Source organism: Lytechinus pictus, chromosome 7 (assembly GCF_037042905.1).
Source record: "Lytechinus pictus isolate F3 Inbred chromosome 7, Lp3.0, whole genome shotgun sequence".
NCBI classification, from domain to species: domain Eukaryota; kingdom Metazoa; phylum Echinodermata; class Echinoidea; order Temnopleuroida; family Toxopneustidae; genus Lytechinus; species Lytechinus pictus.
The window spans coordinates 11,579,671-11,597,600 of record NC_087251.1 but is presented as its reverse complement, the minus strand read 5'-3'; the positions used below and the strand labels follow the sequence as shown (position 1 = coordinate 11,597,600).

Here is a 17,930-nt window from a genome sequence, read left to right as displayed (position 1 = left end):
GGAACAGGATTATAAATAAGTGATTATAAGTAATAAATTAATACGTTAACTACTTCCCCGGGATAACTTCCCTACTCTTTACGAAAAGAGGAGTAGGTTTTTTAACGTGCAAATGGTGTGACTCTCCCTTACACAGGACCGACGGCTTAGAGTCTCCTCCGAAAGACTAGACAATCAGAATAAAATACCTTGCCCAAGGGTATACCTGTTGTGATTGGGATTCGAACAGTTTCCCACCTAAAATCTAACTAAATACATTACATATTGGTCATGAAGGTAATTAATGCTGTACTATGAAATTCAAAATGGCTGCCATAGGCCATAAGAGTATTGTAACTGGGGACAGATAATATTGACAGAATTTGGCTTTGCTTGACTATAAATATTGCATATAATTATGATGTAAGAGTGAAATATTGTATAAAACCATGGTTTCTAATGAAATATAGATCTTGTGTCATTGAGGTGATAAATGCTGCATTTTGAAATTGAAAATGGCCGCAATGTACAATTTGAATGGGACCCCGGGGGGGCCACTTACATTGACGAGTGGATACCATGCACGACCAAAAAAACACATAAAAAGGATGTCTTTTTCAAGATAGGGCGCGCTACGTACGTAACGTGATAAGGGTGTCAAGAACACAAAAATAATGAAAAAAGGGTATCTATTTCGCTCGGAAAAATATACCTGTTTAGGGTCAAATATGCGGGGATGATAAAACAATATCAAAATGTTTTATAAAGGATGTCCTTTTTGCCCCAACACTACGTGTTTAGAGTCAGATTTGCGCGAGGTATGGAAGATGGGGCCGTACTAAACCATAATAATGGTGTGTAAAGGTAAAACCGACGACCGACGGACCCGTGACAACAACAAAACATCGCTGTACTTGTTTAGGGGTTCATTTCTGGGAATACTTGCCAAGAGTATCATTTCGTTTCAGAATATGGAAAATACATCGCTGTACTTGTTTAGGGGCTCAATTCTGGGAATACTTGCCAATAGTATTTGTTTCCAATACTTGTTAAGGGTATCTAGTTTTACACGCCAATACTTATTAAGGGGTGCATTTTCAGAATATGGAAAATACGTGTTTAGGGTGCTTTTCAAGACCCCGTGGTCGCGCATGGTATCCACTCGTCAATGGAAGTGGCCCCTCCGGGAATGGGACAGATAATTTTCACAAAAGGGCATATATGGAGGCCATTTTGAATTTTGAAATATTAAAATCCCCTAAATGCTATAAGATATGGCAAATTTCATTAGAAATCATGTTTTCAAACAATATTTCACTCATACAACACATTTTAGCAAAGCCAAATTCTGTTAAAATTATTTGTCCCCATTCACATTGTACATAATACAGTTAGGGCCTGTCGCGGCCATTTTGACTTTCAAAATACAGTATTTATCACTGACCTGGCAGAAGAAATTATATATCTTGTTAGAAATCATGTCTTCAGACAATATTTTGCTCAAAGATCACTATTACGTGCATTTATGGTGTTCACTCCTGTGAAAATTGGTTTCCCAGTTCGCATTGTACATAATACAGTCAATATCTGTGGCGGCCATTTTGAAAGTCAAAATACAGTATTTAACAGAAACATGAAACCTGCATGATATCATTCGTTAAAAAATATATATTTTTGTAGACAATATCCCATTTATTTATCACAAATACATGCATTTTAGTGCTCACTCTTGTGATATCTTTGGCCCTCTTTCACATTGTACATAATACTGTAAGGCCTTTGGCAGCCATTTTGAAGATAAAAATACTGCATTTATCACAAACATAGTATATTGAATAATATGTTTTATTAACAATTATGTTCGTATTCCACTCGTTTATCACAATAACATCCATTTTAGTGCTCACTCTTGTAAATTATTTGGTCCCCATTCCCATTGTATATATACTACTGTTAGGGCCAATGGTGGCTATTTTGAATATCAAAATACAGCATTTATCCCATATATGACATAATAAATTATATATCTTGTTAGTAATGATGATTTTCATACATTACTTCAGTTTCATAGATAACAATTACTTGCAGTTTAGCATGACGCAAAACCATCATTGGAGAAGGCTAACCCCTGTTACGAACCATGGAAAGCCTAAATCACCCCAGGCCAGTTATTTAAGTATCTAAACATGTGTTTCTTGACCACGATGGGTCTGAAAAAAAAAACTAATCCGCAATTACATATGCAGCGCGCCGATTTGAGCAAACTTGCTGGCCATCACATGCAGTCATTTTCATTTCTCTTTAATAGTTTCCTAATTTCGGGTCCCATATTCTTTGTTCGAAACTGAAAACAGAATAACATTGGATTTCAAAATACAATATACCTTTGAAAACTTGATTAAATATCAAATACAAGAATTTAATTCAGAGAGGCCTACAACAGGTACAGCTGCTCTTACGTAATATCAGCTGTTGTTCATGGTCTAACCCTCGGCTTGCCTGATAAGAGGGATAATCGGCGATACAGGGTTGATCTAGCGCTTGGAAATGAAATATCATGGATCCTTTCTCTTTCTGTCTCTCTTCCTATCTCCTTTTACGTTTCTGTGTTTCCTCTTATTTTTCCTTCTTTACGTTTATTTTTGTTTGTTTAAATGTTATTCTTTCTTTCTTCTTTCCTTCCTCGGCTCCTATCTTTCTTTACTTCCTCGGCTCCTATCTTCCTTTCTTCCTTTGGCTTCGATCTTTCTTTCTTTATTGCATACGCAGCGTGAGGATTCAATCAAACTCTGCGGCCCACCAGCGCATGCAATCATTTTTATTCTCTTTAACAGTATCCTTTTTTCAGGGCCGATTTTCTTCGTTCGAAATTGAAAACAAATTACCATTGAATTTCAAAATACAATATGCCTTTGCAAACTTGATTAAATATCAAATAATAATTTTATTCCGATAGGCCTACTACAGGCAGAGCTGCTCTTATGCAATATCACAGCTGTTGTTTATGGTCTAACCCTCGGGCTTGCGCCTGCGGAGAAATGTTACATAAGAGGGATTATCGGGCGATTCAGGGTTGATAGTGCTTGGGAATGAAATATCTTGGTTCCTCCGAGGATTTTGTTATCGGGGTATACGACCGCATGAGCTGGTGCGGCGAATCTGCAACGAGGGTTTGACATAATGGTGCACATTTTTGTTAAAATTAGTTTTCGCCATTCATATTGTACATAATTACATAATAGGGCATACAGGGGTCTCTGGCAGCCATTCTGAATATAATCGAGAATATAAATATTTTGTCAAAAATCATTTTTTCAGGGACTATTTCACTCCTGCCACACAATTAAATGTACATGCATTTTATAGCCAATGTGTGGGCAATTTTTATGATTTTCATATGTAATTTGCATATTTTGGGGGCCATATTGGATTTTGTCAATTTGCGGAAAATGCTCAAGGTTTCACGAGTGGCATCATTCAGATTCGTAATCAGCTCACACAAACTGACAAAAAAAAAACATAAAAAAATTATTGTATATATGAAAAAACAATTTCATGCCTCATCTAGCCTGGACTATAAATGAAATTACATGCAACAAAGCCAGTATACTTGGATATTTGGAAGACATTGAATAAACATGTCTAGTTTGTGTTACCTCTCCTTCTCTGATGTGAATATCTTTATGTTTGTTCTGCTCAACAACCTTAAGGCACATATCCCCCTTCTTCATGTAGAAAAGCTGAAAATAGAACAATACAACAGACAGGTTATAATGATTTCATAATCTGCATATTTACTGCACCAAAAGGAGTGTTATAATGAAAAAGTTAAAAAATACATAAGATTGTTCATGAATACAGGGATGATTCTATGAAGTGATGAAAATGGAGAACTAGCACATAAATGAAGTTGGGCCCTTCTGTCTTCCGGCAAAGAAATTAAATAGTTTATTTCATTTTATTTTGTTGAAAAGGTCAAAATTAACTACATATTACAACATATTGTAGTCCCACATAATTGACTTTCAGAGTCAAGAAAGAATGGAATATTCTTCATTTTCTTGACATTTCCAACTATAATATCAAAACAACTTCAAAGAAATTAGAAAATAGATGGCCATTTCTTGGATGTAATGATGTGAAATGTGTAATATCAACAACTTTTTAGGAAGGTTATTTTAACAACACAACCCCCTGTTAACCCTTACAAACCATTTATTAATTGTGAATAGTAGTGTTTTTCAACATAATGACTTCACACAGATATTTATGCAAATTCATGTACCTAGAATACATTATAAAACTGATCCATTAGTATAAACTACGAGAATTTGTCAGCGAATGAATGAATGAATTGGTAAATGAATTTATTCAACACCAAAAATATATCACATACATGGATAACTTAAAAAAATAATAATTACAGAATCTTTTTTTTTCTTCAGTGGAGTTCATCAACATTTTATAAAAAAAGACCGTACCTCCTCTCCTTCTTCTATGTGATAATCTTTCCTGACATTTGGACCACCAACAAAGAAAGACTTCATCTGCCCTTCACTGTGCCTGTATATAAAACAAATATAGTGATGAAAGGAAATTATTTATGTTTCATGAGATTCTGCAATATTGTATGGGAGTGAGATATAGTGGTTTGTTGTCAGGTATAAAGTGGGGTGTAAGTCTTGAATAAATTCTGTGACAAGGACCAATACACTTGAAAAATTCTATTTGTTTCTATGGTGTGAAGGAATCAGTAAATGAGTGATCATAGACCTTGTTACGGGGTAGCTGAATTTGTGCTTATTCCCAGTGAAATTGGCCATTCTCATCAAATAACAATGCAAATTCTAACAGAATGTGTACATCAGGGATGCCACTCAGTCACCTAAAAAAAACTGAAACCTATCGCGAAGGATAAAATATGTGCAGAAAGCACACAATACGAGCGTGAAGCAAGAAGTCCCTGCAGCAGGGGTTAGGCCTTAGGGCCTGTTCAAGGGCCCTGGAAACTATCTAATACAATCTCTGCCCTATTTTGGACCATTTCTAAATATTTTTAACACCTTGGTTACTTTTTCAGCAACATACATTCATGAAAGCAATTCCACTTCATAAATTAAGACTTGCCAATTTTCACTGAAACCCAAGAAGTAAAAAAATAAATATATTTTTGAACTCTTATTTCTATAATCACATGTTTAATGAGTTAATCTCCAAAGTAACCCCTTCCCCCTCATAAAAAAAAAGACACGTGCATACTGCATTGAGAGGATTTTCATGTTTTTATAAGTGTGGTGTGGGTTATGTGAATAAAGTTTTGGGTACAGAGCTGAATTTTTTTTACATTTTTACCTAAACAATGGAAATTCTAAGCACTTTTTGTAACTTAAACAGAAAATGTATATAACTAAACAATTGATGCGAGCGCGAAGCGCGAGCGGAAAATTCAGAGATTTAGACCTACTGAACGAGAAGACACTCTATTCATGTTTTGTAAATCATGAAAAGGATGAGTAATTGGGGATCTTCCTTACATTAATAATGCGAGCGAAAAGCGCGAGCAGAAAATTTTTATATATGTTTTGAACTGATCAAAAAGGTATAGGGACTGCTTGCATTTAGCCATGAAGACATTACAGATTTCAACAATTAAATAATGCGAGCGCAAAACGCGAGCTTAAAATTTTGACGAGAAGCGCGAGCGGAAAAAAAATATCGAGATTTAGACCTCAAAACGGGACACTCTATTCATGTTTTGTAAATCATGAAAAGAATGAGTAATAGGGGATCTTCCTACATTAATAATGCAAGCACAAAGCGCGAGCAGAAAATTTTAGATATTGTGATCTGAAACTGGATAATGATTTAAATAGAGAACAAGTCGAGTATCTAAATAAACGTACCTGGGTGCATGTATGTTTATTCAGATACCGGTACTCGACTCCTGCGTGCACCTGTTTCATATTTAGACCATGGAGCTATAAAATCTAGGCATTTTGAATACATCTTTTATCATGAAAAACATAGCGAGCGCAAAGCACGAGCTTAAACTATTTGATATTCCGATCTGAAAAAAAGAGTCAAATTTCAGCTCTATAATATTTCAAGCACTTTGTAGGAAAATTGTGAGATGGATATGGATCGCACTTAATAAAGAGCTGATATTTGTGTACTTTGAGTTATGACATAGGACCGGGACATCCTTAGGACATGTCATCATATGAAAATGATGACTATCTTCCTATTCCTCTTGCTAAGCACGAGATGAAACAAACGTGACAATTTAATCATTAAATTAATATCTTATTCATTAATGCCTAATGAGGGTGCGAAATCTGATATATTGGCATGAAAACTGGACATTTCAAGCACTTTTGTAATTATAAATAGGATGTATAACCATTAATGAGCGCAAATTGCGAACCAACATTTTTTATAAACTGTCATGAAAATGGGGATTTTAAGTAGTTTGCTGTATAATCAATATTGAGACATATACATAACTCACCAATAAAAATGTGAGTGTGCCATGTGTGCAGCGCTAGCTGATACCTTTTGACAATCAGACCCGAAAAGGAATATTTTGAAAACTTTATGGAATACACGAAAATAGGTACCTGATAAATCAAAAACTTGCGAGCGTGCAGCGCGAGCAGAAAACGTTAATATTCCGACCATAAAACTGACATTTTTACAAAGCACTTTAAAAAAATCAATTTGTAAATCACACAAAATAATGAAAGTTCAATTTCCGAGATGAAATATGTTTTGTATATTGACTTCCAAACTTGATATTTAAACTCCATATTGAACAAGATATGAAAATCACCTAACATATAACTTTTCTTCCCCTCATCTTATTTTTTTTTGTAGGATGGATATTTTGTAATTTTCCTATTTTGTTCATTTTCTTTAACTTGTGTTTTCTTCAGCTGTTTTACATTTCTGTTCCATCGAGACTTGAGTTCATTTGCATTTCTGCAGCACTACCCTTGCAGTCTGAACATAGGTTATTTGAGTTTAATTATATTCAGTTTTAATTTATCCTTCTCCACATTGGATTCTTTTCCTCTGATTCTCTTTTGTCATCTTCATTCCTTCTCTATTCAGGTGTTCCACTCATTTCCATCCCTCACCTGACTCCTTAGTTCCTAATGCCATTATTACATAATCACCCAGACATCTTTTATCACCTTCATCTTATTCCTCATTGGTTTATATTATGAATGGATTACTACATTTCAGTTGGGTTCTTCTATTTTCTTTAATTTCATTGGTTAGTGTTTAGATGATTTAAAGGGATGGTCCGGGCTGAAAATATTTATATCTTAATAAATAGAGTAGAATTCACTGAGCAAAATGCTGAAAATTTCATCAAAATCGGATAACAAATAACGAAGTTATTGAATTTTAAAGTTTAGCAATATTTTGTGAAAACAGTCGCCATGAATATTCACTAGGTGGGCTGATGATGTCACATCCCCACTTATTCTTTTGTATTTTATTATATGAAATTAGGTTTATTCAAAGTTTTTCCTCCAAGAACTAGAAAAATTGGATTGACAACTGATTAAGTGCATTATATATTTATTGCTGCAACTTATTTCACTATAAGGGAGACATATTATTCACACAAGTATGAAATAATGAAAAAATTATGATTTTATGTAACAACATAAGAAAACGGAAGGTGGAGATGTGACATCATCAGCCCACCTAATGAATATTCATGACGACTGTTTTCACGAAATATTGCTAAACTTTAAACTTCAATAACTTTATTATTTGTTATCCGATTTTGATGAAATATTTGGCATTTTGCTCAGTGAATTCTACTTTATGTATTAAGATATATTTTCAGCCCGGACCATCCCTTTAAATAATGTTGTTACTGTAGCAACAATTTTGATGTGGGCCGAGGAAGGCCAAAGGTATAGAGAGAGTATTTTAATGAATGCATGAGTCAATGAGACACAGATGCACGACACTACAGATCCAGTCTCTTTGTTTAGTTATTCTCTGTCTTCTGTTCCTGATATGTTATGTTTTGCTGTTAAAGTGATCATTTCACTTTGTTCTGATTTAGAAAATTCTCCTTTTGGTTCCTGAAAATGGGCTAAACATTAGGCTTGTAGTGTAAAAATACCATCCCAAAAGTTTCAGAGTATTATATTTACAGGATCAATTTTAAAACCTTGGAGATGTAAACCAAAGTTTGAAATAATTGGGAGTTGGTTTCAATGACTATGTGTATACAGGGAATATGTGCACCACAACACATTAATTCTAGATGAACACAGCATGACCTACATACAGTGTGTACAAGGTATACACTGAATGTACAGTGCAGCTAATAGTGTGTGTATAGGAGATACACACAACATAAGGCAGTCAAAATAGCCAACGGACTTTTTGAATTGGAGGAAACTGGTCATAAGCTGAACCCGTCTACTAGACGGTTCTCAAAATCAGGCTAATAAATTGCTACTTGTATCTAAATTAGAGTTTTTCGTCCTATATTGTGGTCTGTTTCAGGGTTTTTGAGGACAAATACAGACACTCATACGCACGTTTCAACTCAGTTTGAGAATTTTTTAAATCAGCAGCTCACAAAGTTAAACGATCCCTTTAAGTTTAGTTCCTGAGTTATGCTGTTGTTTTAAAACTGATTATTTTATTTTCATCAAGTAGGTGTTTAGTTTTTAAACCCTACAACTGGCAGCAGCAGTTTTAAACCCTACATTATTCACTCGTCTTCCTCCTCTTCTTTTTTATCCTTTTTCCTCTTTTTTTTCTTACTTTCCTTTTTTCCTCCACCAATAAGGGGGGGCGGGCCCCTCCCCCCCCCTGGATCCGCCTGTGTCTATGAACTAGGATATCTAGCCCAGTCGGTCAGCAAGCCCTCAAAAAGTAGCTTTTATCCAAGTGATATTCATGACTAGAGTGTTTTTGCATTGTTAAAGGACAAGTCCACCCCAACAAAAAGCTGATTTGAATAAAAAAGAGAAAATTCAAACAATCATAACACTGAAAATTTCATCAAAATCGGATTTAAAATAAGAAAATTATAATATTTTAAAGTTTCGCTTAATTTCACAAAACAGTTATATGCACATCCGGTCGATATGCAAATGAGCAGACTGATGACGTCATCCAGTCACTATTTCTTTTGTATTTTATTATATGAAATATAAAATATTTTGATTTTCTCGTCGATGTCATGTGAAACGAAGTTTCATTCCTCCCTGAACACGTGGAATTCCATTATTTTAACATTTTGTGGTTCAGGCAAGGAGGTCCTAATTGTCAAATTCTTAAAAATTGAAATATTGTATAATTCAAACAATAAAGAACAAAAGAAATAGTGAGTGAGTGACATCATCGACTCTCTCATTTGCATATCACTGAGTTGAGCATAGAACTGTTTTGTGAAAAATAAACGAAACTTTAAAATGTCATAATTTCCTTATTTTACATCCAATTTTGATGAAGTTTTCAGCGTTATTTATGTTTGATTTTTCTCTATTTATTTAAATCAACTGTTTTCTGGGGTGGACTTGACCTTTAATTAGCTTGGTGTGGACCAAAACACCTCTTTTTATTCGGCCATTGCTGCTCTAAATATTGACCAAATTTCATGTTTTTGGTATCTTTATAAAGAAGAAAAATCATTTTTTCAGGTCATGTGTTTGGATTTTTTAAAAAGATGTTGTAATATAGGGGAAACTTTTGATCTAAAACATGAAACAAAATAATTATTTTCATGCAACAAAAAATGTTCTTTTTACACTTAATTTCTGCTTGAGCCCAAATGATTTTTAGATTATGATAAAGCTAAAGATCTAAGCTTTTATATTTTTATAACAAGAGATATGTTAGATTGGTCAGCAGCCAGCTTTGCATAGGCCAAGTAATAGCAGCTCAAAAACTAGAATACGGCGCTCTGATTGGTCATAGAGACCACACACCCACGCAAATTCCAATGTTCTCCACACTTGGCCTCAGCAAGGTCACACTCACCATGTGGTAATCTCTTCAAATTACCCACGCCTGTTGTTTTGAAACCTTATTCAGCCAATCAGAACTATAGATTTTATGCTAGACCTACTCAGAAATTTCAGAAATCATGTCTTGCATCTTGATGGAAAAAGCTGGCTGCTGACCCATCTAAAAGGTGTCACGTATCAAGAGTCACATTGTATGAAAGTACAAAGTTTGAGCTTTCTGATATATATAAATAATGTTTGTGCCTAAAACACAAAATTTTACACAATTTGCAAGAGAAAACCTAAAGAAAATTCTGTTTGACTTTTATTTTAGGCATCTTTTCAGGCCTGAAATTCACTTATTTATCATAACATTTTATTCAAAAGAAATAACCAATATAAAAGACTCTTTTCCATGGTACAATTTTACTCAAGGAGAAAATGGTTAAATTCTTTGAGAAAAAAGTCTCACAACTCATGAGATTTTGCAGGGATATGAATTCAGCCACGAGAGGACTTGGATAAATCTAACCCAGAGCTCCGGCCCGCGAAGCAGGCCGGAGCCCAGAAGCTCACCGTGTATTTACCCATACTCACGGGACTAGGGTAGATTGTGGTCAAAATATCTAGCAAAATAAATTGTGAAAACAGAAATTATGCACTTACCACGATTATATGGATGAAGGTCTATCGTGTGGCAGTATCCTGACATCGAGGCACAGACTGGAACCTAAAAAAAACGAAAAGTTCTGTCACGGTAGCTCTCCTTCTTTCAAAATTCAAAACAAAATGGCCGATCGAGACCGAGGCTATAGCACTAGCACATATAGACTCGGTGAAATTCGCGCATGCGCCCTACACCCTCGGTCTCGATCGGCCATTTTGCTATGAATTCTAGTCTAGTTCTAGACGATTTTAAACGAATCTATTTGCACCACGATATAATACGTTCTATTTCGTGCGTACGCCCAGCCGAGTGTGCGCGCAAAACCGAGAACCTGTACTCCGAGGAAAAATCGTCTAGACCAGTTGCTCTGCGGTGACGTCACTCCCTCAGATTTTTGAGGGAAAGTCGTTAAAAGTGGAAACGCCTCCCGTTCAGCCGCTAGTCTTTGTTAACAGCAGGGAAGATTACTCGGTTGAGAAATATGGTGTGATCTACCGATAAAATGAATATCAGTTACCTAAGAAAGGACTTTTTGTTATAAATAATTGATAAAAGAAATCAAATTAAACACACAAAAACATCAGAAATGAATCGTATCGTGTATGTTTCCCCTGATACCTACAATAGGGTTTATAAGCGTAGACTATCGTATATGGATTACAGAATCAATCAGATCGCACAAAGCAGCACAACATAAGCCATAGATTTGTGTATACTGTATCGTGCTGTTGTATCAGGGAGACTCCCTGGTTGTATTGTGTGTTGTATACTGCGCGCGGTTTCCAAATTCAGTTTCTTGCTTGTTTACCAAATCAGCTATAGTGTGCATACAGGTCTTGATCACTTATCTTCGTTTTTTTTTATATGGTGTGATGGCGACGGAAAATGAACGTCATTCTATCAGAGATTCCATCCTGCATAGGCCTATGTCCGAACAGTTGGGAACAACGACTTTGAAGATCCAACAGAACAAAGTTCTCTCGAATTAAAAAGTTTCCTCCGAGGCCACGATGTCTTCTTGAGTGTTCCTACTGCATGGGAGGGAAGCAACTTTTTATCCTTCAAACTTGACCATCCCCCTTGATTTGGGTTAATTATGTAAGCTCTTCATGATGCCAGTTTAATTGAAGTCACATGGCCCCAAGTTTCTTTTAAAAAAACAAGAAATTCTATATTTCCACATGTAAAATGACAATGACAATTTTACTCATTTCCTCATAAACTTGTTCCACAGAGTTGCTTCCTTTGTTCACATGGCAGTAATATGGTAAAGAAAAAATTGATTTTAATAAATAGAGAAAAATCAAACATGAATAATGCTGAAAATTTCATCAAAATCGGACGTAAAATAGGAAAGTTATGACATTTTAAAGTTTTGCTTATTTTTCACAAAACAGTTCTATACTCAACTCAGTGATTTGCAAATGAGAGAGTCGATGATGTCACTCACTCACTATTTCTTGTGTTTTTTATTGTTTGAATAATACAATATTTCAATTTTTACGAATTCGACAATTAGTACCCCTTTGCTCGAATCACAAAATGTGAGAATAATGGAATTACATGTGTTCAGGGAGGAATGAAACTTTGTTTCACAGACAACTTTGTTTCACAGGCAATGACGAGAAAATCAAAATATTTCATAAAATAAAATACAAAAGAAATAGTGAGTGAATGATGTCATCGGTCCCCTCATTTGCATACTTACTAAGATATGCATATAACTGTTTTGAAAAATTAAGCGAAACTTAAAAATGTTATAACTTTCTTATTTTACATCCGATTTTGATGAAATTTTCAGAGTTATGTTTGTTTGATTTTTCTTTATCTATTCAAGTCAGCTTTTTGTTGAGGTGGACTTGTCCTTTAACTGGCAAGTTTGATCTGAAATGTACAGTTTTTTCATAGTATGGCTGACCAAACAATAATTGGCATTTGCAGTAGAACAAGAATACAGTAATTGTCTCCATTTTGCATATATATGTTGAAGTGTACTGAGTAAACTCTCTCTGGAACAAAAAAAATCATAAAGAACCATGACCTGAATGCGGTAAAACAAAACTCGAAACAAGTCGGTCATATTAGTACGTACAGTATATCACTTTAATCACTTTAATCTCGGTCAGTTTATGTATAACTATAACAACAACAACCTCCCAAATGTATTTAATTCAATGTTTCCAAAAAATCAATCCATTCACAACTATCCAACAAGGCGATTGGGTGAATTTCATTTACCACTTTTAAGAACGTTGCGGGCTCAGAACGCATTTATATATGATGGACCGAAGTTATGGAACTCACTTCATAATGATATAACAAATGCAAAATCTTTGAACTCTTTTAAGACTAAATTCAAATTATCTCTATTAAAACCTTATAATATACTCCCAAATTAAGTTTAATTCATCATCTCTGTCAAGTCATCATTATTACTTTAAACTACAATTACAATTACAATTAAGGTCCTTCGGAGGGGACCTTAAGCCGTCGGTCCTCTGGTTGCTTGCTTACAAGCATTCATGCTTTCTTAGCAATCAGGTAAAAAAAAAATCACCACCACCACAATTAAAACATAAAATAATTATTATCCTTTTTTTATTAAAAAAAAAAAAATCTGACACAAGTCCTTCTCATATGCAGATATGCTCATTATTGTGTATATCCTCTCCTCTATTTTCTCATCTCCTGTCCGCTTATCCGCCTTCCTACCGGTTATTTGTTTACGGCATCAATCATTATTTTTTGTGCATTATATTCTTTCCAGGTTATTTTATATATTTTTTCTCCTTTTATACACATCATTGAATCCAGTTTGCTTGAGGCATGTGTTCTATCTACGTACAGCAGCACCCATCCATCTTCTCAGGGCATTCTCCCCTTTTTTCTTCTCTTTTTCTGGGGGGGGGGGTGGGGAAGGGTAGATATTGAGGACGAGTTGTTTTGTCCTTTATCAAACTATATATTTTTGATAACTTTGTATTTATTTTGTGAGTGTTTCCCTCTCATTTATTCATTTTTTCTCATTTGATTATCTGTATTTATACTTTGTTATTTTGTTATTTGTTGTGTTATCTATTTCTTGAGGGGCCCACATTGTACAAGCATTGCTTTTTAGTGGGTCCCTCCATTTCCATCTTAATTTAATTTCTATTGAAAAATAGTATACGTATTTAAAACCTACAATGTGTTGCCCAAATTGTCTAAGTGTTTTTTCACAACAGATGTATCATTAATTTTGTTTACAACGGATACAAAAATGTATGTTTATATATGGTACACAATTTGTTTTTGTTTGATGGAAGTGAAATAAATAAATTTGAATTGAATTGAAACAGTGGCGTACCTAGAATTTTCCACAGGGGGGGGGCAAAACAAAACAAAAAAAAGTATTCAATCACCGTGAAATAAAGAACTTCGTACCTGAAAAAAAATTGACAAGCAAATAAAAAGGGTCTTCAAGCTCAAGCTCGTCAGGGGGGGGGGGGGCAATAAAGGTCTTCAAGCTCGTCAGGGGGGGGGGCAAAAAAGGCCTTTCAATCTCGTCAGGGGTCCAGGATACGTCCTTTGCATGGGTTGTGGCTCGTCAGGGGGGCAGACTGCCCCCCCCCCCCTTAGATACGCTATAGTGACTTTAAGATATTTACTTCTTAATAATACAGCTTCTAAATTAAAAAAATCACAAACCAGTGGCGGATCCAGGGGGATGGCGCAGGGGGCGCGCTCCCCCCCCCAAAAAAAAAAAAGAAAAGAAAAGTAAAAGAAAGAAAAGGCGCTGCTTGAAAAAATAAAAATAAAGGAAAGAAAAGAAAAGGCGCCGCTTAAAAAAAATATACACTGATATAATATTAGCGACAGTAAAGGAAATACTATCCCCCAGCAAAGCACAATAATGTCATATCATCTTCCTTATCTTTTCTTTTAACTACCCTTTTCCCAACAACTTCGCCGGTAAAAAATTATCAGCTGTGCGCTGCCAGCATATAACTGGCACCAATCAAGAATAATCAGCGCTACCTAAATCTAAATCGGCGCCGGACAAGAATAATCACCGCCATTTGGTTATAAATCGGCGCCAAGAAAAATCGACGCTACCTGTGTTCTTAACCGGCGCCAATCAATGATAATCAGCGCCACCTAAATCTAAATCAGGGCCGGACAAGAATAATCAGCTCCACGTAAATCTAAATCGGCGCCGGGCAAGAATAATCGGCGCCATCTGGTTATAAATCGGCGCTGGTAAAGAAAAATCGGCGCTGCCTGAGTTCTTAACCGGCGCCGATCAAGGATAATCAGCGCCATTCTAAATCGGGGCTGGTCAAGAATAATCAGCGCCATCTGATTATAAATCGGCGCTGCCTGAGTCTTAACCGGCGCCGATCAAGAATAATCAGCTCCACCTAAATCTAAATCGGCGCCGGACAAGAATAATCGGCGCCTCCTGGTTCCAAATCGGCGCCAGTCGATCATTTGCCGCTGCCTGAATCTTACGTGACGTCTGGACGTCGGTAAAAATAATCAGCACTACTTGTTCTAAATCGGCGCCGGTCAAGACAAATCGGCGCTGCCTTTGTCTTAACCGGCGCCACCTAAATTTAAATCGGCGCCGGTCAAGAATAATCAGCGTCCCCTGGTTCCAATAATTAGGCGCCGGTAGAATAATGAAGAAGGGCCTATTGCCAACCAAATCTAGATCGGCGCCGGTCAAGAATGGTCAGCGGCACCTGGTTATACATTTTATTGTTGAATGGTCATAACAAAGCTTATCACATGCCCTTACAGAGTGGACTGGGGCGGGGGAGTTTCACACAGATGTCATAAAATCTAAACTTTTGTTATTGAAAAATATCCCAGAATCATACAAAAGCGTAGAGCAAATCCTTTAATTTTGATCTTATTTTCCAATGCTTTAATAAAAAAAGGTCAGTCACTTTTCTTCTTTACACATTCCACGTTGTGCCACCTGTATGGCCTTTAGTGTAAGACGGCTACTAAAGTGTTTTATGAAGATGATTCGATATTTTAGTCCAAAACTTTGCTAAAACCCGTTGCTATTACAGGGAGTGTATAATTACGCAACCAGACGTATATTCGTTAGACCTTAAACCACTAAATATCATTTTCAATGTATTAATACAGTTTGTCAATATCTTTGTTTTAACGTTTAAATGTTTACCCCACAAAATTTGATTTATTTTCATCTTCCATTAAGTTAAATATTATTCATCTGATCACTCAGGAAGAAGTTAAAAACAAAGATAACGATACCTGTAAAACAGGAGAACTATTTCCAAAGCTCTGTCTTGAAGGATCTCTTTCTGAATTCAGGTCATAACCATCATATCCAGTTTCATCAAATTAATTAGATAAAATTACTCATCATTACAAATTGCATTAGATTTAGTGAAAAGCATCACAATATATACTAAATTCTGTACATGATGTATACATCATGTACATGAAAAATTGAATGATAATATATAAACCTGGATTGGTGATGTATTCCGAATGATTCATGATGTAGTATCATTGTATATACAGAGGCGTCGATCATATATCGTTTTGCCCACCCCCTCCTCCCCCAATAATTCCGCATGTACAAAAATAAAATAAGATGGTAATGTTACACAGAAATCAGCAAGCAAGATTGAGCTACACAACTCGTTCTTTGTTTAAAATCGTGCTCAAATTGTCCGCTTTTCAGATTGCAATATAAAAATTTTCAGCTCGCGCTTCGCGCTCGCACCATTTCTGTAGCAAAACCCCATACTTTTCATAATTACATAGGTGAATAGAATGTCCCGTTCTCAGTTCTAAACCTCAAAAGAAGTCCCGCTTCGATTTGCAATAATCTTTTGTTGGATATAATCTTGTTCTTTTTTAAAAACGTCCATTAAACTCATTTTTTTCAGATCGAAATATTAAAATTTTAAGCTCGCGCTTCGCGCTCGCATCTATTGTCTTTTTTAGATACCCATCTTAATCATTGGTACCAAAATGCATATAAGATATCAAGCTTTCTGGTCAGAATATAAAGAAATTTCAGCTCGCCCTCGGCACTCGCATTATCTGTGTAGTGAGATATGTATTCTCCTCATGAGTTACTACAAACAGTCTTTAAAAGGCACCTTTTTCCTGTTTTCAGGTCAGTATACTAAAAAATTTCAGCTCGCGCTGAAATATATATATATATATATATACATATGAGTGTGTGTGAGTTTGTTTTGTGTGATCGAGCGCCTTTGGAAAGTTGATTCATGATTTTGCCCCCCCCCCCAATCTGAAAAAAGGATCGACGCCCCTTTGTATATATAGTAAAAAAAAAACTTGTATCTCAATTAATATACACAAGTATTTGCCTCATCGCAATAAAAGGGTTAGTACACGAGATTTTGAAATCGCACATAACATGCATAATTTGTTTGTTTCTTTCTTTAATAATTTTTTCAATCTCTCTCTATATATGTCTTAGAAAGATTATACAGTATGTTTATATTCATGTATATTTTCTGTTATAATGATATATGTTTAAGTGGACTTCAGGGAATGTTCGTACGCAGCAAGGGGGAAGGGGGGGGGGGGCAAATTCCCGATCAGTTGTTGTGAAAACACATTTTTTCCCTTAACATTTCATGAAAACTATGAAAAATGTGCAAATGTGAGATGTGCACCAAATACTTTTATTACACTTGTAAAAAAATAATCGCCCCATTGAGCAGCTCGGACCGTTTACTCTATCGTTTTTATTTTTTCAAAAATATGTTCGAGTTACCCCCCCCCCCCCCCCCCCCGGAAATATTATCTGCGTGTGGTCATGCAAAATGGCATGACTGAAAATCCTACATTTTGAAAAGAGCATTTGACAGGGTCAGACTTTACCCCTTTTTCAACATTTTCTTTTATGGCGCCGGTGAAGTGCAAAAATAATTATGTGCGCCGCTCGGCAGTGTGCCCCCCCCCCCCCCTTTCGCCAAAAGCTGGATCCGCCTATGCAAACTACATGTAAAACTTACACTGCAATGGAATAGTTACTAGCAATTTAATTAACTGGCAAGTTACATGTAGATCTGAACACAATGCTCTTTCATAATGGCTGCAAAAATATATTTCATAAATACTGTACTTCAAATGTAATGAGAAAAGGTGCCTTTATTTATAGAAGAGGCTTCATGTACATCATTGGCAATATCATTTCCTGGCTACATGTAGCTAGATTATAATGTAGCTGAACAACAAAAATAATTGTACGCATTATCTAGATGTTCATGTAAAGTAAATAAATAAACTAAAAGTTCCAA

The 17,930-nt window shown here is 35.6% G+C and overlaps 1 protein-coding gene across 1 annotated transcript in view; it reads right to left on the bottom strand.

Annotated features, from left to right (window-relative positions):
* Window positions 1–17,930, bottom strand: part of LOC129264963 (3-hydroxyanthranilate 3,4-dioxygenase-like) — a 40,902-nt gene that overhangs the window by 19,664 nt on the left and 3,308 nt on the right. Inside the window, exons 2-4 of the mRNA XM_064101933.1 lie at window positions 10,632–10,695; window positions 4,461–4,542; window positions 3,636–3,719 (exon numbers count right to left, since the gene is read on the bottom strand). Of these exons, the coding sequence (XP_063958003.1) occupies window positions 3,636–3,719; window positions 4,461–4,526 (150 nt within the window). The 5' untranslated portion in view covers window positions 4,527–4,542; window positions 10,632–10,695. The remainder of the gene's footprint in view (window positions 1–3,635; window positions 3,720–4,460; window positions 4,543–10,631; window positions 10,696–17,930) is intronic.